This window comes from Prionailurus bengalensis, chromosome D3, assembly GCF_016509475.1.
Source record: "Prionailurus bengalensis isolate Pbe53 chromosome D3, Fcat_Pben_1.1_paternal_pri, whole genome shotgun sequence".
In the NCBI taxonomy this organism is placed as follows: Eukaryota; Metazoa; Chordata; class Mammalia; order Carnivora; family Felidae; genus Prionailurus; species Prionailurus bengalensis.
Genome location: NC_057356.1, coordinates 65978415 through 66003049, shown reverse-complemented (window position 1 = coordinate 66003049; position 24635 = coordinate 65978415). Strand labels below are relative to the sequence as shown.

Below are 24635 nucleotides of genomic sequence, written 5' to 3'. Positions count from 1 at the left end.
CAATAGTTTATTTAGGCTTTTATTTCCCTTGCTTCAGGAAACATATTAGAAATGCCCATGTCAGAGAAATTACTGCCTGTGCTCTATTCTAGGATTTTTATGGTTTCAGGTCTCATGTTTAGTTCTTTAATCCACTTTGACTTTATTTTTCTGTATTGTGTAAGCAAGAGGTCCAGTTTCATTCTTTGGCTTGTAGTTGTCCAGGTTTCCCAGCAACATTTATTGAAGAGACTTTTTCCCATGACATATTCTTGGCTCTTTTGTTGATGATTAATTGACCATATAACTGCGGGTTTGTTTCTAGGCTTTCTATTGTGTTCTATTGGTTTATGTGTCTGTTTTTGTGCCAGTACCATACTGTTTTGATTACTACAGCTTTGTAGTCATCTGGAACTGTGATACCTCCAGCTTTGTTTTTCTTTTTCAAGATTCTTTTGGCTCTTTGGGGTCTCGTGTGGTTCCATACAAATTTTAGTATTATTTGTTATAGTTCTGTGAAGAATGCTATTGGTATTTTGATACTGATTGCATTAAATCTATAGACTGCTTTGGGTAGTATGGACATTTTAACAATATTTGTTCTTCCAAACTATGAATTTGGAATATCTTGCCATTTGTTTGTGTCATCTTCAATTTCTTTCATCAATGTTTTATAGTTTTCAGGGTACAAGCCTTCACCTCCTTGGTTAGGCTTATTTCTCGGTATTTTATTATTTTTGGTGCAGTTATAAATGGGATTGCTTTCTTAATTTTTCTTTCTCTTCTTTCATTATTGGTGTATAGAAATGCAGCAGATTTCTATACATGGATTTTGTATTCTGGGAACTTACTGAATTCAATTATCAGTTCTAGTAGTTTGGTAGAGTCTTTAAGGTTTTCTATTTATAGCATCATGTCATCTGCAAATAGTGACAGTTTTACTTCTTCCTTACCAGTTTGGATGCCTTTTATTTCTTTTTGTAGTCTGATTCCTGTGGCTAGGACTTCCAGTACTGTGTTGAATGAAAGTGGTGAGAGTGGGGGTGCCTAGGTGGCCCAGTCGGTTAAGCATCTGACTCGATTTTAGCTCAGGTCATGATCTCATGCTTGTTTGAGACCCTCATTGAGATCCATACTGACAGTGCAGAGCCTGCTTGGCATTCTCTCTCTCTCTCTCTCTGTCCTTTCTTTACTCTTCCCCTGCTTACACTCTCTCTTTAAATAAATAAACTTTAAAAAAAAAGTGGTGAGGGGCTCCTGGGTGGCTCAGTCGGTTGGGTGTCTGACTTCGGCTGAGGTCATGATCTTACGGTTTGTGAGTTCGAGCCCCACGTTGGGCTCTGAGCTGTCAAGAGCCTGGAGCCTGCTTCGCATTCTGTGTCTCCCTCTCTCTCTCTCTGTTCCTCCCCCGCTCTCACTCTATCTCTTAAAAATAAACATTAAAAAAAAAAAGCTGTGAGAATGGACATCCTTGTCTTATTTCTGATCTTAGGGGGAAATTCTCAAGTTTTCACCATTAAGTATGATGCTAACTGTGTGGTTTTTATATGCGGCCTTTATTCTGTTGAGGTTTGTTCTCTCTAAATCTACTTTATTAAGACTTTTCTTTATCATAATTGGATGCTGTCCTTTGTTAAATGCTTTTCCTGCACTTATTGAAAGGATTATATGGTTTTTATCCTTTCTCTTATTGATGTGATATATCATGTTGATTGATTTGCAAATATTGCACTTGCATCCCAGGAATAAATCCCATTTGATCATGGTGAATTATTTTTTTAATGTATTGGTGGATTTGGCTTGCTAATATTTTGTTGAGGAATTTTGCATCCATGTTCATCAGAGATATTGGCCTGTAGTTTGTTTTTTGTAGTTTCTTTATCTGGTTTTGGTATCAGGGTAATACTGGCCTCGTAGAATGAATATGAAAGTTTTCCTTCTTTTATTTTTTGGAATAGCTAGAGAATAATAGGTATTAAACTCTTCTTTAAATGTTTGGTAGAATTAGCCTGTGAAGCCATCTGGTACTGGACTTTTGTTCATTGGGAGTTTTTGATTACTGATTCAGTTTTATTGTTGATAATCAGTTTATTCAAATTTTCTATCTCTTCCTGAATCAGTTTTTGGAGGTTATATGTTTCTAGGAGTTTATCTATTTCTTCTAGGTTGTCCAGTTTGTTGGCATATAATTTTTCATAATATTCTCTTACCATCCTTTGTATTTCCACCATGTCACTTGTTATTTCTCCTCTTTCGTGATATTGTTTATTTTAATTATCTCTTTCCCTCTCTCTCTCTCTCTTTCTCTCTCTCTCTTTCTTGATGAGTCTGACTAAAGGTTTATCAATTTTGTTGATCCTTTCAAAGAACCAGCTCCTGGTTTCATCAATCTGTTCTATTGTTTTTTAAATTTCTATATAATTTATTTTTGCACTAATCTTTATTATTTCCTTCCCTCTTCTGATTTGGGTTTCTTGTTATTTTTCTAGCTTCTTTAGGTGTAATGTTAGGTTCCTTATTTGAGATATTTCTTGCTTCTTGATTTAGGCCTGTGTTGCTATATGACGTCCCTCTTAGAACCACGTTTGCATCCCAAAGATTTTGGATCATTGTGCTTTCATTTTCTTCCTTTCTTTTGTGTGTGTGTTTTCATTTTCATTTGTCTCCATGAATTTTTTGATTTATTCTTTGACTTCTTGGTTGACCCATTCGTTGTTGGATAACATGTTATCCAACCTCCATGTATTTTGTTCCTTCCAGATTTTTTTCTTGTGGTTGATCTGTAGTTTCATAGTGTTGTGGTCAGAAAAAAGGCATGGTATGACTTCAGTCTTCTTGAATTTATTGAGACTTGTGGCCTGACATGTGATCTATTCTGGAGAATGTTCCATGTGCACTTGAAGAGAATGTGTATTCTGCTGTTTTAGGATGGAATGTTCTCACTGTATCTCTTCAATCCATACGGTCTAATGTGTCATTCAAAGACACTGTTTCCTTATTGATTTATTATTTGGATGATCTGTCCATTGATGTTAAGTGGGATGTTAAAGTCTACTATTATTGTATTACTACTGATTATTTTCCTTATGTTTGCTATTAACTTTTTCAAGTATTTGGGTGCTTTCATGTTGGATGCATAAATATTTACACTTGTTTTATCTTGCTGGATTGTTCCCCTTATTATTATGTAGTTTATTTCTTTGTTTCTTGCTACCATCTTTGTTTTAAAGTCTACTCTGTCTGATTTGAGTGTTGCTATCCTGGCTTTCTTTTTGCATTCATTTGCATGATAAATCCTTCTCCATCCCTTTATTTTCAGCCTGTATGTGTCTTTAGGTCTGAAATGAATCTCTTGCAGGCAGCATCTAGATGGGTCTTTTTTTTTTTTTTTAAATCCATTCTGCCACCCTATGTCTTTTGATTGGAGCAGTCAGTCCTTTTACATTCAAGATAATTATTAATGGGTATGTATTTATTGCCATTTTGTTACTTTTTTATGGTTGTTTTTGTGGTTTTTCTCTTTCCCTTTTTTCTCTTGCTCTCTTCTCTCACGATTAGTTGGTTTTCTTTAGTTTTATACTTGAATTCCTTTCTCTTTAATTTTTGCATATCTATTACTGGTTTTTGATTTGTGATTATCATTCGGTTTGTATTAACATTTTCTGCATTTGGCAGTCTATATTAAGTTGATGGTTGCTTAAGTTTGAACCTCTTCTTTATTCCACTTGCCCTTATATTTAGGTATATGGTGTCATACTTTACATCCTTTTATTTTGTGAGTACTTTGATTTTTGCAGATACACTTTTTGTTTTCATTGCTTTTGTGTTTCCTACTTTCCTTACTCTTACTTGTGGTCTTTGCTTTTTACTCAAAAAGTCTCCTATCTTAACATTTCTTCTAGGGCTGGTTTAGTGCTCGTGAATTTCTTTAGCTTCTGTTTGTCTGGGAAGCTCTTTATCTCTCCTATTCTGAATGATAGCCTTGCTGGATAGAGTATTCTTGGCTGCAGATTTTTTTCTTTCAGCATTTTGAATATATCATGCCATTCCCTTCAGGCCAGCAAAGTTTCTGCTGAAAAAATCAGCTGATAGCCTTATGGGACTTCCCTTGTATGCATTTTCTTTTCTCTTGGTGCTTTTAAAATTCTATCACTACTTTTTGCCATTTTAATTACTATGTGTCTTGGTGGGAACCTCCTTGGCTTGATTTTGTTGGAGGCTCTCTTTGCCTCCTGAATCTGGATTTCTGTTTCCTTCTCCAAATTTGGGAATTTTTCAGCTATTATTTCTTCAAATAAATTTTCTGCCCCCCCCTTACTTTCTCTTCTTCTGGATCCCTATAATGCAAATGTTATTACCCTTGATGGTGTCACTGAGTTCCTTAAGTCTATTCTCATTTTGTATAATTTTTTCCCCTCTTACTTGCTTAGCTTGATTGCTTTCCTTTCCTCTGTCCTCTAGGTCACTGATTTGTTCCGCTTCCTCTAGTCTGCTATTTATTCCATCTGGTGTATTTTTAATTTCATTTATTGTGTTCTTCATCTCTGTTTGGTTCTTTTTTTTATCATCACTAAGTGTCTCACTGTTGTCCCTCACTCTTTCCTCCAGTCCAGTGGGTATCTTTATGATCATTTCTTTAAATTCTTTATCGGACATATTACTTATCTCCATGAGCTTAGATCTCTTGCTGTGATTTTGTCCTGTTCTTTCATTTGGGACATATTCCTCTGTCTCCTCATTTTGTCTGTCTCGGCATCTGTTTCTCTGTGTTAGGAAAGTCAGATATGTCTCCTGCACTGGAGAGTAATGGCCTTATGAAGAGGTCCTGTAGTGCCCTGCAGTGCAGCGTCCCCTGTTCACCAGGACCTGGTGCTCCAGGGGTGTCTTCTAAGTGTGCTGTGTGCATCCAGCTTTTGTGACTGAGCTGATTTCTCCTTCAGTCCGGTCATCTGCAGCGACTTTCTTTGCCTGTTGTGGGCAGGGTTTGGTCCGTGTGGTGTTAGTGGGCCAGTCTGAGGACACCTGGGGCTTGAGTTGAGTCAGACCAGGCATTTGCCAGAGATGCGGTAGCACCCATCTGCAGGGTGCTCTCCCCGTGCTGTCCACTGAGAGGCTTTTGTTGGTGGGCAGGGCCTGCAGTCAGACAGATGTCTTCCCCCAGCCCACTGCTGGGGCTGTAGTCTCACTGGTGTGTGTGGTTATCTTTCCCTTTCCCCGGGGCAGGAGTCACTTTGGAGTGGTGGTCAGGAGGGAGTCCACCACCTGTCCTGTCGGGCCTGCTTGTACTCTGCCAGGCCTGTGGCACTGCCCTGAATGGGCTCCAGCCAAAAGGGGCCCTGCATCGTTGGGGCTGAGGCAGGTGTGTCTGTAGGGGGTGGATCAGCAGGGGAGTTGCTTTAGCAAGTTAGGTAGCTACTGCAAGTGCCTCTCTGGTTCCTGCAGGTGGTGGTGTCTTTATGCCGGGGGGCATGGGAGGGAAGTGGCACCTGCCAGCTCCAGTGATCTCTGTCCCTCCAGGACGTGCTCTGAGACGAGTAGATAACTCTTTCTCCTGCATGTCCCAGGCGTTTTTCAAACTGCTGCATCTCTGCTGTGCCTCTACAGGGCTGTTGTGCAGTCTCTTTAAGCACAGGGCCTCAGTTTCCTCTCTCCTGCTCTGCTCTCCTAGTGCCAAGTCTGCTGATTTTAAAGTTTCAGATTTCAAGTCCCGCTCATTGTGAGAACTCATGAAATTCAGTCCCTCTGGTTTTCAAAGCCAAATGTTATGGGGATTTGTCTTCCCTGTGTGGGCTCCCTGGTCCAGGGGTCTGTTTCTGTCCTCTCTCTGTGCCCTGGACTCCCTCATGACCATGGACCAACCTGTGGGTCCGTTTAGCTCCTGACCGTGTCTTTGCCCTTTCTACCCTCTTCCATGTGGCTTCTTCTTTACATTTAGCTGTGGTGTTTGTTTCTGCCAGTCTTCGGGTGGTTTCTGGGTTATTTACATTGAAGTGAGTGTTAGCTAGATGTATCCATGGGACAGGGTGGGCTTAGGGTCTTCCTACTCCACCACTTTTCCTAGAAGTCCCAAGCAGCCTTGTAAAATTAAGTTTTTATTTTACACACACACAAAAAATGGAAAATTGCTGGAGATTTTAAGGTTTGAAAGGGCAGAATTGTTTACAAGACAGTCTGTATGCGTTGACACAGCCTAAGTAAAGCCCCTCATAGACACTCTCCAACTCAAAGATTGCTTGAATATGTCCCCGCATCGGGCAACTGCCTCAGACATTCTTTGTTTTGGGGATTTGTTATTTAAATGTTGAAAAACAGACAAGGTTAATATTCCACAAAGTATAGACACTGGAAAAGGTAAAAGTGAACCAAGCTATTGAAAACCAAAGAGTTGTAATCTAGGAATTGTAAAACATAAGAACGTACGAGGCATGATTATAGTCAGCGTGCCTTGGGAAAATGCTAATATGACTGTGGCTTGTGTTCACTACGAGGCTCTTCCCTTCTCATGATAACTATATGATAGGAAAGCACCAGCATCACCAGAATGGTACCCACCAGACAACAATGAAGTTTTCATCGTGCCAATGGTAGAAACAAATGAAGAATACCAATGAGGTAATCCCAGAGATAGGCAAAGAGAGAAAGACAATGGCAAGACCACCGTGAGCATGCAAGAAATGCCAAGAGCACAGCCAGGCGAGCAGGGAGTAGGAAAACATCAAAACTCTCAGATCCCAGGAGGCACAAGTGGCATGTTGAAGCCACAGGCATATAAGACATGTAATACCCCAAATCTATGCAGATAAACCAGCTCATCTTCTCCCTGTGGCCAGGCTGTGCATAAGGGGTTCTCATGGCTATTTTTGACCCCATCACTGTTGCATTTACCATAGCCAACAAACACCTATTAAAAGATAATAAAGTTACGCCTTTTCAAAATTTTTATTTTTTGCAATCCTGTCTAGTTTTGGCTTCTGTTAATTCCAGTACAGAAATCAATGTGGGTCACTGATTTTTTTATTGAGTAACCATTACACTTCAATTCCATTCTTTCACTGCCCAACTAACTGCTCCACTTTTAAACAATGGCCAGCCATTAATCATTACGCAAAAAAGAAGCTATTTATGCAACGAATTCTAGAGCAAGCTCATTTCGTCTTGGCAAAATAGTGTTAGACACCAGCATTTGTGAGATTTCCAATGAACCTTGACATTAAGAAATTTTTAAATTGAAAATTGCTGTAGGAGGTCAGGAATCAAAACTTTGCCTATATGGAGCTCAGCTGGCCCCAGAGTTAAACATGGAAAACTATTCAAATTCTAAGCAATTATGAAAAATTATCTTTTATTTTATAATCTAAGTGATACCTATCATTTATTTTCATATATCTTCCTCTTTAAATCTTATAACTGACCGTATTGCTCAGTAAGTAACTTCCTCAGCTCTAGTGACCCACGTGCAAAGCTAGACCGATCTGTGAGAGGCATCAGGATTCATCCCAGGCAACGTCAAGGACCTCAGACACAATTGCTTCGAGTTTCTGTAATTGAGGAAGTCAGTTTCTACAGATGCAGCACTGAATGAAAACATTACAAGTTTTCTATCAACTACAGAAACAATTAAATGTATAGGTTATTCCAGAGTGAACAAATTCATGTTCTTGAAATTTCTGGCATCTATTTATTTATTTAAAAAACACCACCACCTCAGAGATTTTGGAGATAACAGATGCCAGACTCGATATTCTAACTGGCCAGACGTGATTGAGAACCTGCATGGCCTGAGCTCCCTGCGGAGCCACCCAACGTTAAAGCCTGGGTTATTTTTTGTCTAAATCCACAGCCATAGAAGGCTTATTGTGATTTATGTCTCCAGTACCCACATGTTGGGATGAGTTGTTGGGGTACCATGCCCTAGAGAGAGGGCTCTTCTCCCGAGTTAAGCAGACAGGTGCTGCTGTGGCACCCCCACCCCACCCCAGGAACCATGCGTTCTAAACTACTAAACACTTCCAGAACCCCTTGAATCCTGACAACTTGCTCCAGAACTCAGGCACGAGCACTGGTCATGAGAAACCAGTAACTTCAAGGTTGTAGTTCACCTTAGAATTCTATCACGCTTGACTATTTGCAGGTCTTGGGGGGAACTTTAATAATTCCAATCGGGAAGAGAATGCAGCAGGGAACCTCTACTGATACTCAGATTTCTTAAGTCTAAGTAGGTCATGAAATTTAACTAAAAAGACAAGAAAATGAAAGGAAGAAGCTCTAATTAAGTAGAAGCAGGGTAAGATTAAACCCCAGACTACTTTGTTTCCTCACTTTTCCACTGTTACCAAAACTCATTAGTCAGCATCTAACCCAAGATGAGCACCCTGTGACTTCTCGGCCATGACTCTTGTGTATGCCACTGAGCTCAAGCCACACCACTCAGCAGAGCATGAGGACCCCACTTCCCAGGCTGTGTTCAGAAAAGACACACCAGAGCGTGGAGGGCAGGCCCCCACGTTCCTGGAGACGGAGGCTGCAAAGAGGGATCATACCTGTTCCGGTGGCCCACGCGCCTGGGCCAAGCTGTGCCAGGAGGAGCCTCTGCACGCAGCCTCACCGACCTTAACTCCAAAAGAGTCTTTCCAAAGAGGACCACAAAGGGCATCACCAGAGCCGCCAAACAAAGACTGTCCATTCATCCTTCCTTTCTCTCCATACTTGACAGAGGGCAAAAAGACGTGAATCAGAAGGATGAGCACGTGAAATGCAGGGTGGTGGGAGGCAGGAGGTGCCCGGTGGGTTTCTGGGGAGCAGAGCTGTGGCCCCAGATGGAGACTGCCAGCAGAGAAGGCACATTTCTCCGTCAACAAGAAGGGACAATGAGCTGACTACAGACATGGAATGTTCATTTTACTTTGTTTAAAATAAAAGGAAAAAATGATGTCAAACCACCCTGCACAGAGACCACCGCACAGACTTTGTTCTGCTGTGTTTCTCTGCTAGCAGGAGGTTGGTAGATCTGAAGCCTGTCTAGAGGGAGGGGTGGGCTTCAGGCTGGGACATGCTTCAGGCAAACTGTTAGGGCTCCATCTTGGGGACCAATGCCAATGTAACAACTTCCCTCAGCCTTGTTCTTTACAAACAGAAGAAGGCATGGGCGTGGGCTCTATTTTCTGTAGTAAGATATGAGCCACACTTTTAATGCACAGCAAGAGCCCCGTCTCAGAGACTGCTAAGTGGCATTTTTTTTTTCTTGTATCAAAATAAGAATTGTTAAATATTGGATATCATCTTGTTAATAGCAAACAATCCTTAGTTGAATTCAACAAGCGTGGCAACTCTTCCTAAGTTTTATTTATTTATTTTTAAAAGTTTATTTTATTTATTTTGAGAGAGAGAGTGGGGGAGGGTCAGAGAAAGGGACAGAGAGAATCCTAAGCAGGCTCTGCACTGTTAGTGCAGAGCCTGATGCGGGGCTCAAACTCACGAACTATGAGATCATGACCTGGTCTGAAGTTGGACACTTAACCGACTGAGCCACCCAGGTGCCCCTCTAAGTTTTATTTTAAAAAAGAAAAACTTCCATTCCATTCAGGGATATCATTCTTCCTTCAGAAGTTCCAGAAAAGTTGCCTGTGTGTGTGGTAGTTTTTTTCACCTTTATTTTAATTTTTACTTTCCTCTACCAGCTTGCTTTGAAGAAGCCACAATTGTGAAAAATGTTACTGACATGTCTTAGAAAAAATTGTGTGTGTAGGGGTTTATCCGTGGTTAAACTACCCGGTTAGTTAAGTACCAAACAGAAGTGTCTGTGGGTTGCATTATGCATTTTTTTTGTTTGATAAAGAACGACATTATGAAAAACCAATGGCAGGGCTCTCATCTTACCCGTGGTTTAAAAAAAAGGAGAGAAGAAAATAGAAGAGACAAGCAGGGACTGTCACATTCCCTCCGTGTCGGTTTTTACCCCTCTGGCCCCTGTATGGCTCCTGCCTGTCCCCTGCCACCCAAATCACACACATCTAAGAGGACAATATCCTTGAGCTCAACATCAGTATTTTCTTAGAGCCACGAGAGAAAAATTGAGAGCTGGGTGAGGTCGTAAAGAGCACGTAGTTCGAGCCTTCATTTTATAGAAGAGAAAACTGAGGTTCAGAGTGGGGACCATCAGAGTTTACTCGGCAGAGTCAGCCTCGCGCAACACGGAAGCTGTGGTGGTTTTTTGTCTTCCCGGAGCCAGGCACAGTAATGCCACCCGAGAGTCTATTCAAGTCAACAAACAGTGAAGGAGCCCCTCTTCAAAGAGGAGGTCTGCAGAGTGCTCAGGGATGCAGCGCACACAGGCTGTGTTCATGGCCACCTTGAAATAACCCTGGGGTGGGGGTGGGGGCCAACAACAACCAAGGGCCCAGTCACCCCCATTCTCACCCCACGCCCTTGCTGGAAACAGTGACTCTCCTGACAAACAGGCATGACCCTGTACCTCAAAGAGAGCCTCGTTCTTTTCTATCACTGACACATCCTCACAACATCTGAGGAATATTCTGGAAGCTGCACCTGTTGAGCTTTCCAGCGGGAGTCAGAAAGCGCTTGTCATAACCCAAATCACCAGTGAAAGGAAGCGGTACTTATTCCAATACAAGACAATATCAGGATTTCAATTCAACCAACACTCCTTATTTTAGTCTATGAAATAAAACTCATTCTGTTGCCAGGGTATATTAGAAATCTGTGCAATTGGAGAGACCCGAAAGTCTTTAATTTTCTATGGCTCAAGTATCACTTAAAAAAAAACAATGAAAAGTTTTGGGTACAGACCTAGAAGGAAACATTTAAACATTCACGCTCTATCACAAAGAGAACGAAAGCATTGACATTTATTTGGTACTTACAATAATCCTGATTTTAGGTAGCTTTTGGTCTGAAGTGGTAGGAGGTGCTCGGTGTTCTTTAAAGCTGTTATCAGAAACAAAGAAAATGCTGTCAGGTGTTCTTGTCTCCTGAGGAAAACACTTCTGTCCTCAGAAGGCACCACTCCTAGAAGCCTTGAGGTCTGAATTCCACGCCAGAAAATGCAGCAGCAAAGAAGCTGTGAGATCTATGGTTGCAGTGTGGCCGCTGGGCTCTCCGATGGGCCAGCACACTCCCGTCAGCATGACGGCACAGGCAGAGAGGTGCACAGAGCCAGAGTTGGGAAGGGCCGTTCCTAGCACCCCACTTTTTTTTGAGTCAAAATGATAGGTTTCCAACTTTACTCAGTTATTTCAAGAACACGCTCGAAACTCCCATACAGCATTGATGAACCCAGGGTCATTCGGCAGGTGCAGTGGACTGCTTGCCCAAACCCCGCTTGCACATGGAACTCAGGTGCTCCTTCTACCCTGCTTTGGAAACCATGAGCAAAGACATTGCTTCCAGGCTTCCAGGAAGAAGCCCGCGGCCTTGGTGAATTGCTTTCTAGACTGCCAGGACTCGGACTTGGCTGCTTCTACTCAGTTGCAACCATCTGAGATGTATTTCTTCATTAAAGAGAAGAAAAGGGCGAAAAGCAACAATTAGGAGTAAGAAGACGAACCGGCAGCAAGGAGCAGTTGGAAATGAATAGAAATGAGGAGGAGGAGGGTACTCACACTCCACGGGCTTCCTGGTGGCAGAAGGCACTGGCTGATAGAGCCCTGCTGGGCTCGACTGAGAGGGAGGTGCTCAGGAGGAGATAGCACTGGGAGGAGGCACCTAACAGTTTTATACTCAAACTGGCTCTGCACGCCCCCCCCCCCCCCCCCCCCCCCCCCCCCCCGCCCCTGCACTTGGCTTTCTCCTCCCACTTCGAGCCCCAGGGCCAAAGCATTGCAGAGGACCAGTCCCCTGTCCTGTACCTGATGTCTCTCTCTCTCTCTCTCCCTCCCTCCCCCCCACCTCTCTGCTGTTTCTCTCCCTCCTCCTCCCTCCCTCTCTCTCTTCCTCTCTCTCACTGTCTCTCTGCTGATGTTTCTCTCTCTTCCCTTCCCTCCCTCGCTCCCTCCCTCCCTTCCTCCCTGTCCCTCTCTGTCTCTCTCTGCTGATGTTTCTCTCTGTGTGTGTCTCTCCTCTGTCTCTTGTTTCCCTCTCTCTGTGTCGCTCTCTCTTCCTCTCTCTGCTGATGTCTCTCTCTCTCTCTCTCTCTCTCTCTCTGTCTCCCCCTCTGGCCTTGATTTGGTGCCATCTCTGTGTGGTGCTCCAAGATCTGTGCCCAGGGATAATCCTGCAACTTCGTCTTTTCCCTCTTGCTTTAGCTCCTGCCCTCACCGTGAAATATTTCGGGGAATGTTTGTAACTAAAAAAGATCAACATAGTGTCCCTGAAAACTAGAAACTGAGGGTCAGGTTGCTATACTGTAGGCTCCTGTGCTACGTGACTGCTCCCGGTGGAATTTTCTCTTAGACACCACGCAGCTTCTGCACAGGTGTAGGAATCCAGCAAAGTCCCGAGGGGTGTGGTGTGAGGGTGGGGAGGGCAAGGGGCATGCAATTCATTTTCTGGAAACCGACCTGCCCTTTTCCCCAGTTAGAAGGAACCAAAAATAAAAGTTCCCTGGAATGTCCTTTTTTCCAGGTGTGGATCCCAGGACAAACTCTGCTGCCTTTTAATAGTCAGGATGCAAACATTCCATAGCAGAGGAATCTAAAATTCAAGTGAAAAATCTATTTCTTCCCCCATCCTTCTTAAACTTCAGTTTTTGGGGCTTTCTCTGTTATGGCAGGAATCTAACTAACTCAGGTGCACTTCATGGAGCACGGAATTAAAAACAAAAACAAAAACAAAAACAAAAAACCAGACAACCCCCAGAAAGCCCTGCAGATGTCATGATGTTTCTGTCTTCTGGGCCTCTGGCCTCCTGTTGGAGCTGAAGGGCTAGTCAGAGGTCCTCGAGGCAGCTGCGACTCTCTGGCTCCTCCCACTGGACACCCACGAAACCACAGGTCTCCCTTTGTGGGCAGCCCCCACTCCTACCTGCTGCAGCTCAGGGGGTGTGTGTGTGTGTGTGTGCCTGTGTGTGTGTGTGCTCATGCCTGTGTGTGTGTGTGTGTGTGTGTGTGTGTGTGTGTCTGAGGTCTAGGAGGAGACCAGAGGTCCAGGTTCATGATTACAGTTCTGAGCTTCAGGGAAATCTGCCTCCAACATTTTGTCATAGGAAAATAAGGAGAAAATAAGCTCCTGGGTTACCCTGAAAGGGAAAAATGAATGTCAAGAGGACAGTCAGAGGGCCTGGAATGGGAATGAAAGGAATCACACTAGTTTCTAGAAGTTCCTCGTGCAAATGGAACATAAATCCTTCCCTCACAGTAATAACGATCGCAGTAAGAGGTAAGCGTGGTGGGAGTGGTTGAGAATCACTCTGTGTGCTGGGCACTGTGCTAATCACTTCATTCTAATTCCCATCAGCCATTTAAACATTGTAAGAGTCTGGGGTGCCTGGGTGGCTCAGCTGGTTGAGCATCAGACTTCGGCTCAGGTCTTACATCTCATGGTTCATGAGTTTGAGCCCCACATCAGGCTTGTTGGGCTTGCTGCTGTCAGCACAGACCCTGCTTCGAAGATCCTCGTTAACCCTCTCTTTTTGCCCTTCTCCCGCACGTGCTCTCTCTCTCTTTCTCTCAAAAATAAACATTAGGGGCACCTGGGTGGCTCAGTTGGTTGGTTAAGCATCTGACGCGTCCAACTTCAGCTCGGGCCATGATCTCGCAGTATGTGAGTTTGAGCCCCACATTGGGCTCTGCGGACAGCTCAGAGCCTGGAGCCTGCTTCGGATTCTGTTTCCCTCTTTCTCTGCCCCTTCACTACTTGTACGCTCTCTCTCTCTCTCAAAAATAAACATTTTAAAAAATTGCAAAAAACCCCATGAGTTAAATGCTATTATCCCCATTTTGCAGATGAGAAAACAGAGGCTCACAGGGTTTAAATAACTCATCCAAAGTCTAACACCAAAGTTTGTACTTTGATGTACTTCAGCACCATCCAATATTTCCAACTGCTGCCCATGCTTTGCTTTTCACTAATTCACTGATTAACTTCGTGAACGTGGCCTTCAACACATCGATCCTAATCCTGAAGCCGCCTCCACACGGCACCCATGCAGCCTTCTGCCTCAGTGGCCTTGGTCAGAATTGAGTCCCAAATCTTCTTGGCAGGACCACCTTCCTCATCCCTCCCCATCCTCTTCCCCACTTCCTGTAAAGTCACACCTAACGTACCGCTTGCAAAATGCAGCCTTGCTATGTGGTGTGTGTGTACAAGAGGCAGCGTGCCCATGTGGGCTTCTGGGTCAGGCGGACCTGAGTTCGAATCCTCGCTTTGTCAGTTCCTAGATGTTTTACCTTAGATACATGCGCACCCCTTTATGAAAGTGAGATTCCTCACTAAAAAGGTTGTGATGAGTTTTGGCAAGGATAATTGGTAAAGCTCTGTGCCTGACCCGTGGAGGTGCTGCCATTCCAACGCCTCCCTGTCTCCATAGAGGTTGGGTTGTCCTTGAGCTTTCCCAAAAGGTCCCTCCTCCCAGCTTGGACACGGGGAAAATCTTCCCGGCTGTGACACCAGAAGGGGCAGAGTTATGAGCATGGAGACCACTGTTCAGCAACAACTCGGGGATAGGTGGCTGGCTGATGAGGCTTCCTGAGTTTTTGTCCTGCAAGATCCCCAGGCGCAAGTGTCTACTGTCACCCAGGAGCTTTGCAGAGAACCCCCTGAGCAGGAGAGCAGAGGGACGATTGGGCACCCAATGGGTGCAAACCTGGGTTCTTAGGTGCTTTTCAACCCTCGTTGCAGAATTTGATGCCTTTTTCTCAGTTCTTTCTCCAGCATCTCCTGCTATCATTTACAGCATATCTTTGGCTGAGTGTTTAAGCCCAGACATTCCTTTTCTTTTCTCACCTGCCCTGAGTCCCCCTGCCAGTTCCCCCTTGTGTGCGCCCCTCTCCTCCATTGGCTCTCTGAACCCATCTGCCAGCCCTCGGTCTGGCTCTATCACAACCGAATGTATGCAGAGTTTTCCCTCCTCTGAATGTCTCCATAGAATTTCTGCTCCTAGAAAGTTCTCTCTCTCCTCTCCCCACCTGCTCTGCCCAAACCCTCACACCCCACTTTCTTTCTTCCTCTGTTTGGATTTCGTAGCAGACTCCTGTCCATGCCACACTCCTGGGAACCAAAAGCAATTTATGTCCCTATTCCTCACTAGACCGGCGACCATACCCCCTGGCCCCGCAACAGCTCTGGCATTGTCCTTTATTTTGTAAAAAATGTATCTTATGCTGCACCATCCCACCTGGACTGGAAGATACTAGACAACAAGGTTGGGATCGAAGAGTCGTCTTTGTTCCCAACAGATCTCTCTCCAGAAAGGTTTTGAGAAAGTTCATAAAATATATGTGAGAAGAGGAAGGAACTAGGTGAAAAAAACGGTGAAGAAGGAGAACTAAGTTACGGATAATGACATGGTTTCAGTGTTTCCTACGTCTTGCATTTGTAGGGGTTTCTAAATACGTGTTGTTTGACCCAGAAATTATCCCAACACCACCTGGTCTGGACTGCTGTTTGCTCTGGGTTTACCTATAGACACTTAAACTTTACAAATGACTTCAGCACAGCACAGCTGGAGTGCCCGCGCTCGGGAAGTGTGGCCGGCCGTGAGTGTCTTTTGCATCCTGAGCAGCAGGTTCTAAATGGCAGAGGGAGCATGGGAGAAACTTATTCTCAAGTCATTTCTTATCCCCCCTGTCCCCCCCCTCCCCCGAGAAGCAGGACCAGCAAATCCAGGACACAATGTTCCTCTGCAGTGTGTTCCGAGCCCACAACGTTGTCGTTTGGTAAACAGTCAGACAAAAAGCACCAGATGAGAGCCCAAACTCACACTGACCCTGAGCGTCATTTGGGGGGCACCCTTTGTGACAGGCGTTCCCTAGATGTAGAGCCAAGAGGCAAGCTGGCGCATAGTGTCGCGTCTCTCTCACTGCCTGTCCTTGCCAGGGGAGCGTGGGGTTGGATAGAAGCAGGAGGCAGTGAGGCGCCTACATTTTTAGCTCTCAGATGCAGTCATGCAATTATTCTGCTCCATTTAAAAGCTCATTGTTTCTCCTGCACACATTAGAATGGTGAGAGAATCTCCATCCCCGCCATGACTTTTATCAGGTGGCTTCTTTCCATGCAGCACCTTCTTTCCAGATTTTAGCTTAAACTCAGGTCACATTAAGGTCTGTCATGTAGATCTCTTATCTCCACAGACAGTGTCTAAGGATGAGCAGGTTGTGCACTGCACAAATGCACCACGTCTAAAGTGGTACCACTAACATCCTAGACATTTATGTATTCATTGCAACAAAACTGTTGCAGAGGGTACTAAAGTGTCTTGAGGAAAGGGTGTCAGGATGCCTTTGCACAAAGGGGCCATGTCACCTAGCAATGGTCCTGCTGGTGTTTTGTTTCTCCAGGATTGAAAACAAATCCCAATGAAAGACAATAGGAAAGGGGGTAGGATTAGAATCTTTTCAATCTCTTGAGTAGACTGAGGAAGGGATTGAAGTGTTGGGGAAAATGAGGGCTGGGGAGTGGCACAGCCCTGTTTCCCTGACTCTCTCTTGAGACTAATTTAAAGCTCATTCAATTGTTTCCTCACCATTAAAGATATTGTGATATTGGCTCCAAGCTTGGGGAGTCGAGCTTTATTTTATAATTGGGCCCGGAAGAGAAAGTGAGATGACCTGGCACCACCATTGCCCACGGGGCTCTCTGGGTCAAGGGCTACAGGCTCTTGCCAAAGACATCAGCCACCAGAGTCTGAGTGGGACGGGCTGAGGTTACTTCCCGAATCGGGATTACTCACTGGAGAGCATCACAGAGAGACCTGGCAGGAATGTCGCCAAGAATGGTGGATGGTGTGGACGTGTTAGGTGAGGCTGCCCTCTGGAGCTCAGGAGGTGGCAGCTGGCTCGGGCTCCTCACGCTTGTCCCAACTGGAGGCTTGCTGAGTGCTGGCTGCACAGTTCTGTGGTTTTCAGAAATGCACACTATTACCATCCCTTGCCTCTTACCAACTGGCAGCTGAGAGCTAGAGAGGGATGCAGAATCTTCTGGCCCTCACCCGTCTTTCTGTTCTCCTCGCCTCTTCTTTCCCCACTGTTGGCATCTGCCAAGTTGGGGTGGGGGCCAAAGGCGGAGAGTCTGGACCTTGAGAGCAAACTAACCAGCTCTGCTACCTGTCTGCCAACCAGCTCAAAGGCGGACCATACTGCATTTTCAGTTGAGCTGATTAGTTGAGCTATTATGCTTTAACTGGCCACAGATTCACATCAGAGCCTTAGCAATCCTCAACTCGAAGCCTTAACTCAAACCTTAGCAATTCTTGGCTTAAGAAACGCAGTTGTGCAGGTATACCATGACAGACACGGGGGAGAATTCACGTGCAAGTCTGACACTGCACCTTGTTCTTAGAGAATGAAATTGATTCCATGTTTCATTCAAAACCAAAATTAAACCCAGTGGAGAAGGCATTATATGTTTTTGGTGCAATATCTCTTGTTAAAACTTAAAAAATATCACCTAAGCATTATAATGCCATTGTTCTCTGTACATAGCTATTTGAAAATAAAAAAATTTCAATTTCTTATTTAAAACAAGATGTAAAAATGGCAATAGACTAGAAGAAGAGTTCACAATTAATCACAAACTCTTGTTTTTAAAGAAAGCATGGCAATTCTCAACACTATTGTAATCCTTAGTTGGAAAAACACCCCAATGATGTTGTTTCCAAATGGAAGAAGCCAGGTTAGGACTTAGCTTCTTGGAACCTTGGCCAATGTGACAAAGTGGGCCAGGGGAGCCTGGATGGTTGTGGAAAAGTTCATCCTCTTTGCAGAAAAACACCTGAGATAGAGCTCAGGCAATGTCATCTTTGAAGATGAAGGTCTGTGGGTTCATAATTAAATCCACACAAGATATTAATGATGGATGAATTAAACACTGTTGAATTAGGGGAAAAAATCCAGTAAGAAATTTAAACAAACATACTGATAAGTGATGAGCAAAACAACATCCCCAGGTGGACTCTTAATATTCTACGTCACTCGGAGTTTTGACTCCTCTTGACTCATACTTTTGCGGAATCTGGGGTTTACAGACTCTCAGAGAGGGAGCCAACTGCCATGTAATCCTGACCACCAATTTCTCAATAACTTCTCATCCCCAAAATTTTAAAGGGAAAAACTAGTTTCAAATTAATATCTATTACAGACTTGTAATAAGTCTGTAAAGGTATAAATCTGGAAGTTGTAAAAAGTTACCCAAAGGCAGCTTTGGGGGCAGGTGGAGGACCCAGAGTTTTGCTTGGTTTAGAATCTGAGATTTCCATGTGAAGGGCTGGTGGGCAGCCTCAGTCCTTCATCTTGATTATGGCAAGAGATGATGTGCCAAGTGTCTTAGAAAAGCTTTAAACTTTTTTTTTTTTTGCTTCAGATTGCTCCATTTTTTCCTCCACTTGGTGCATTTCATCCTATTATTAAAAAAACAATTCCAATCCTAAAAATAAAATCCCAACACAAGGTTTCCTAATGGACTAGTCCCTTTTGTGATGGTAGCTTTATACTAGGTGAAACCTTTTCTCCCATCATTATCCCTTCCCTTAATCCCAGTATGAGTCCCCACTTGTCTGCTCAACTTGGGTTTCAGATTTCCTTGTCCATGGGACCCACCCCATCTTCCTTATTCCATCCATTCATTCATCTATCCATTGTCTAGCATATGCTAGGATGACTTAGAGATAAGTCAAGGACTTCGGTTTGGTGAGTTTTTCTTTCTGAATTTTCGCCTCAGGTACTAAAATTATAGTACTTTAGCATCGGCTGACATTTTCCGCTCTTTTCTACGTAGTTTTCCCTGGCAAGCGCTTCCATCCTACATCCTCTCTGGTCTTGCTTCACCCTGATATGTCATTTTGTGTCTATCTGGATTCTTGGAAGGAGTCCTGGAGTAGGAATTGAGGGGTACTAGTTCTGATGAGAATGGACTTCAACCATAAACTTCTCAAATTGTCTCACTTATTAGAAGGGGAGCGAGACTAGCTCAGTGACTCTCCCCCTTATCTGCACATTGGAATTGCTGGGGAGCTTGATAAAACACTGATACTAGAGTCTGATGTCATTGGTTTGGGATGTGGGAGCTTTAAAAGTCTTCTTGATGATTCTAACATGCCAGCAAGTTTGAGAACCACTGGACTGAATTCAATCCTACTTCCTAACCCTCTAAAACAAGGACATGTGTCATAGTGAGATGGCTTGGAGTTTGGAGTTCCACAGATCAGATTCAAATTCCAGCCAGCTATCCCACCCTGGGGAAGATTATTTCACCTTTCCAAGCCTTAATTCCATTATGAAATTTATGGAGATCAACAATACCTACGTTGCCAAATCCGAAGATTAAGCAGGATCATGGCACACGAAAGACATTTAGGGAAAGGTAATCTTTATCTTTACTTGCATCTAAAACAGTTCTTACCTCTGACTTCCTTATTTCCGCCAGTGGTGCCATCACGGCCTCAGTTCTTGGGCTCAACAAATGCTTGCTGAGTGAGTAATGGATGGTGGATCTGACCCTCCTCACTTACGAATAAGTGGGGAATGTTTAATTTCATTCACTCTTACCGATGTTCTCAAGTCTTTAAAGTGTCCACAGACCAGCAGCCTCGACATCCCTGGGAATTTTTTTAGAAATGAAGAATCTCAGCCCCACTCAGCCTGCTGGAATCAGAATCTGCATTTTAACCAGGTCCCCAGGGGACTTGCATGCACATTAAAGTTTTGGAAGCACCCTCTCAAACATCCCTGTCCTTGAGACTTGGTGAAAAGGGATAGATTCAACCCCCACCCCCACCCCCACCCCCGAGCGGCGACCGTTTACAAATTCCAACGTCTTGGTTGGAGACGCCATGGAGAGCCCAAGTGAGTCATTGTGCCGGTCCAGCTGGCAGCATGGAGCATGCTGTCACAGGCTGGGCCATGCTGCTGGAAGGCAGCATTCCAGTAGAAGCCTCATCATCCCATTAGACTCCATCAGGCCACTCCATCAGGCCTCACCCTCTGCCTGGTGTCGATTGCTTCACATGGGCTTGGTGAGTGCCTCGAGGCCCGCAGTCACCGCAGAGAGATTATCACAGGTCACGAGAGGGGGAAGCTTGCACGCACAGGGGCATGTTCCTCCTGCCTGGGGAGCCCAGTAGTGGCACCTGTGGTCCGGCCAGAGGCCACTGCATCCTGCCCACCCACAGGACAAACACCCCCACACTGCCAGAACAGCTCCCACCCCCCAGGGCTCAGGATCTTCCCCGAACAGTTTCCTTGGGGGCCTCCACCACTTGGTTCTCCATCTGGGATTCCTTGGCTTTTTTACCCTGGGGGTCCTGCAATAATTCCCCCACCCCACCCTGGTATACAACTGCTTTGGCTGAAAGGCAAAAACACCCATGTGGAACTGTACTTTTTATAGCCTACCCTAGCCAGTAGACATGTTGAATACACTTTACAAACTACACCTGCTTTCCCATTTGCTATCCCTCCTACGCGGAGGCAGGGGTGGCTAAATTGTCCTTCACTGGGACTCATTGTCTGAGAGAAGGTGACTCTCAGTCCAGGACTACAGTCACAGCACACATCTCCCAGAGTGTTTCTCTTTCTCTCACAGCATTGACCATTGTCTGTAATTACATAATCATGTGAGCTTTTGCTCCATTGAGTTTGCCCACTAAACTGCAAGCTTCCTGAGGGCAGAGTCTGGGCTATGTTGTTCGCTGCTGTAGCCCCAGTTTTGAGCTCAGTGTCTGGGTCATAGAGATCCTCAATAGCTCTTCATTGAGTATATGGATGAATAAATGGGTGAATGAGCCCGTGACTGTGGGGACTTGACAGGCTGGGGTGAGTTCTTGTATGGTACTTAGATAGTTTTGTGTCAAATACAGCCCTCGGAGTGGCATCCTGCATTATGACTGGGACATGTAGTCCAGGGGGCAGGGCCCCTGCCCTCTGGAACACACATGGATGGCCCTTATTCATTTGCTTCTGCCACAGGTCAACCAGCCATAGGCACCAAGCACCCAGCACTCTAGCTTACAGGTCAGCCTTTCTGGTCAGAGGCTCTGGCTTGACTCTAGGACTGTCTTAAAATCAGGGAGGATTGAGCCCCATCTCCAGGCATTCAGGCTGCCCAGTTCTTGGGTCACTGAGTCATCCTGAGGAGGGGTGAGCCGAAAGGAAGCCTGCACCTTCAGGGTCTCCATGGTGGAGATTGTGATATAAGACAGCCCCAATCCCAGCTATCAACCTGGGCTCACCCTAAACCCAGGAGGCCTGGGCTCTCCAAAGATTGGGGGGTGGGGCATGGCTGACTCCTCCTTTCTCCACATCCCAGGGCTGAGGCTGTATACTCATGACACCTTGCCCATTCGCTGCTCTCCTGCTGACCTCAGACTTAGCATTCTCTCAGGCTGTAGGCCATGCTCTGAGGCACCCCCCTCCCTCTAGTTATCTGCCATTTATTCATCCCCAATTTCCCATCCTGCCATACGAAGGTAAGTCCTCATGACTGTAGTGGATGGCACAAAGTATAAGATAGTTCTCACATCTGGTGCAGCAGTAAGACACAGGAGAGCATTAGTGTCAGGTTCAAAGCTGTATGTGATCACTGGTCATGCTATGAGCAGAAAGGAACTTTTCCTTCAGCACAGAAGGGATGTGTAATATCATTAACCCACAAGAAAGCCCATCATGCAGTCTTCCAGGGAGGGACAAGATGCCTGTCAAGTTTAATCAAGAACTGGCAGCTTTTAGGGCTCTCTTAAATGATACAAGATGATGTGCAATGAAGTGTTAAATCGTGAGCAGACGCAGCTTAGAGCTAGAAGACTTTGGATACTATCAGTGGTGTCTGGAGTAGGCAGACGGGGTTTTACTGAAGGTACGGGCCTCATAGGGCCCTTGACATCTGAGCAGCGTTTGGTGAAGGCAGGAAAAGATGGAACAGCCTTTCAGGAAGAAACCTGAGAGTCAGCTGAGAGAAACATGGCGTGTTGGTGGGTTGCGAACAGCCTCACGATTGCACGGGAGGGTGCGTGCTGTGGGTCACAGGTCCAGCCCCCACTCGGGTCCCCAAGGAAGGCAGTGCTCCATCTGTGCAAGGCATCCAGACTGACGGTGTCCTCTGACACGGGTTTCCCCCGATAGGATACACTAGCCAGGCATTGAATCCCTTCCGAAGGACTCCGCATCAGAAGAAGTACAGATGAGAAAAATGCTACATTATAGAAGAAAAGATGGGCCTATGAACCTCTCTGGCCATTTCAAATAGCAAAATTATGCTCCAAGCTCTAAAGATGGGCAATACGAACTAGAGTATATTGGGGTCCCTTGTGTAAAGAATTTAAGTGATAACTATAAGTAACTGTAAGCAAACAAAACACATAGTTTTATTTGCCTTTTTAAAATTTGGGAGAAGTAAGAAAAATCTGATTTCTGTTTCCTCTGCGTTTATTTCTGTGATTCTCTGTAATGACGGGAGGTTTTGAAACTTTCTACAGATCAGAAAGCTCCTTAAATGTGGTGGCTGCTTGAGAGCTTCTGCTGGTGAGGATGTTTCTCTCACCAAGAAGCAGTTTTAAAAGCAGAGCTGACTTGGAATTTCTATCTGTTGCCCCTCTTCTCCCCATCCGGCTAATATCTCCAATTCTGCCTGCTTTCAGATCAAAGCTACCAGCAAATAAGAAATGATAGCTGTCACCTTAAGAAAGTCACAAAAATACCTGCCAAGTCATCAGGATTAAAAAAAAATTCTTTATAACTTGGGGCTTCTTTGGAAACAGGGATGCTGGACCAGGCTCTCTAAGCCTCTGCCAGCCCTAACCCTCTCCAGCTGGGGGGTTTCTTACAGAACTGCTAACAAGGAGGACATTTTTCCTGCCAGAGAAGCTGACATCCCAGACTTACAGGGAGAGGGACTGAGGCATTGGAATTCACCATACGAGAGTTGTAGAGGTGGCGTTGAGGCCTGAGGGAAAGATGGGGACTACTTGTTCATTGACTAGGTTTGCAGACAGTGTCCAAAGCCAGACAAATGAAGAGATGTAGCTCTAATGTAATAGGAGACGAGGAGCCATTGAAGGTGTGTGGAAAGAACAGCATGATGATTAAAGCCACATTTAGGGAGGATTGGCCGGGAGTGCTTCACGGAGCCTGAAGGCCCAAGCTAGGGAGGCTGGCGGGAGTTCACAGGGCCTGAACCTGAAGCAGGGCAGGGTCAACGGGAAAGGGCTGCACATATGAGATAGTCTGGAAGGCAGAAGGGACACAGATAGGCACGGGGTGAAAGTTGAATCAATCAAAAATGTCGTCCAGTGTTGGCAAGGATGTGGAGCAGCCAGAACTCACATCCACTGCTGGAAGAAATGTACCTATAACTGCTTTAGGGAACTGCCTGGCAGTCTCTGCTAAAGTGGGCATCTGCACAGCCACTGCCCAGCAATTCCTTCCCAGCAACATGCACAGACGAAAGACGTGCATCCATCACACCAAAAGACACGCACCACAAAGTTCGGTACAGTACGGCTCGTAACAGCCCCAGATAGGAACTAGCCCGATGGTTCATCAGTGGTAGAGAGGATAAATAATGATCTATTTGTGCCTCAAGAGAATGAGTGCCTGACAACTCCTGGCCATGGTAGGGATTCATCTCACAGCATTGAGCAAAAGAAGCAAAACACAAAAGAATAATAATAGATTGTGTAATTCCATTTACGCAAGGTTTGAAACAGGCTAACCTGAGAGAAATCTGTATGTCAGCCACCACTGGAAGGGGAACAGGAAGGTCTTCTGGGGGCAGATGACATTCTGTGTCTCTATCAGCATGCTGGTTACCGGGGTGTGTTAGTTTGTGAAAATCCACCAACCTGTGTACTAACGATATGTGCACTTCAAGGGAAGTCTATTACTCTTGTTTTTTTTTAATGTTTATTATTTATTTTGAGAGATTGAGAGAGAGAGAATTCCAAGCAGGTCTTATGTTGTCAGCACAGAGCCTGATGCAGGGCTCAATCCCACAAACTGTGAGATCATTACCTAAGCCAAAGTTGAGAGTCAGACGCTTAACTGACTGAGCCACCCAGATGCTCCAATAAGTCTATTGCTCTTTAATAACAATTTTGAAATGACAATCTGAGGTAGAGTAAAGGCAGGTAAGGTCCATTTTGTGGCAGGGAGCTTGAGATGTCTAGACAGGTCGGTGGAAATGCCCAGGATGCAGTTGGAGATGGAAGGCTGGTCTGGGCAAGAGTGCAGGTCTGGAGACACTGAACTTGGGGCTTGTTTACCAGAGGTGATGGGGAAGATGAGAGCCTAGTGGCTATTGGGGGCTGTTGGAACCAGCATCAGGCCCCGTGAGAAGGTGCAGGGAGGGTGAGGAGTGAGCAGAGCCATTCATCAGAAGTCACTCAGCACAGGGGCGCCTGGGTGGCTCAGTCGGTTAAGCGTCCAACTTCAGCTCAGGTCACGATCTTGCGGTCCATGAGTTCGAGCCCCGTGTCAGGTTCTGGGCTGATGGCTCAGAGCCTGGAGACTGCTTCCGATTCTGTGTCTCCCTCTCTCTCTGCCCCTCCCCCATTC

At 45.1% G+C, this 24635-nt stretch overlaps 1 protein-coding gene across 6 annotated transcripts in view; it reads right to left on the bottom strand.

Annotated features, from left to right (window-relative positions):
• Positions 1–19710, bottom strand: part of SLC14A1 (solute carrier family 14 member 1 (Kidd blood group)) — a 40767-nt gene extending 21057 nt beyond the window's left edge. The window contains exons 1-3 of one of the 6 annotated variants that reach the window (XM_043558712.1): positions 19489–19710; positions 10860–10923; positions 8520–8684 (exon numbers count right to left, since the gene is read on the bottom strand). In XM_043558712.1, coding sequence (XP_043414647.1) covers positions 8520–8666 — 147 coding nt within the window. In that variant the 5' untranslated portion in view covers positions 8667–8684; positions 10860–10923; positions 19489–19710. Of the gene's footprint in view, positions 1–8519; positions 8685–10859; positions 11487–11597; positions 11733–19488 lie in introns of those variants that run through there. The other 5 variants (XM_043558710.1, XM_043558711.1, XM_043558715.1 and 2 more) reach the window with 5 other exon arrangements.
• Positions 19711–24635: the final 4925 nt, after the last annotated feature.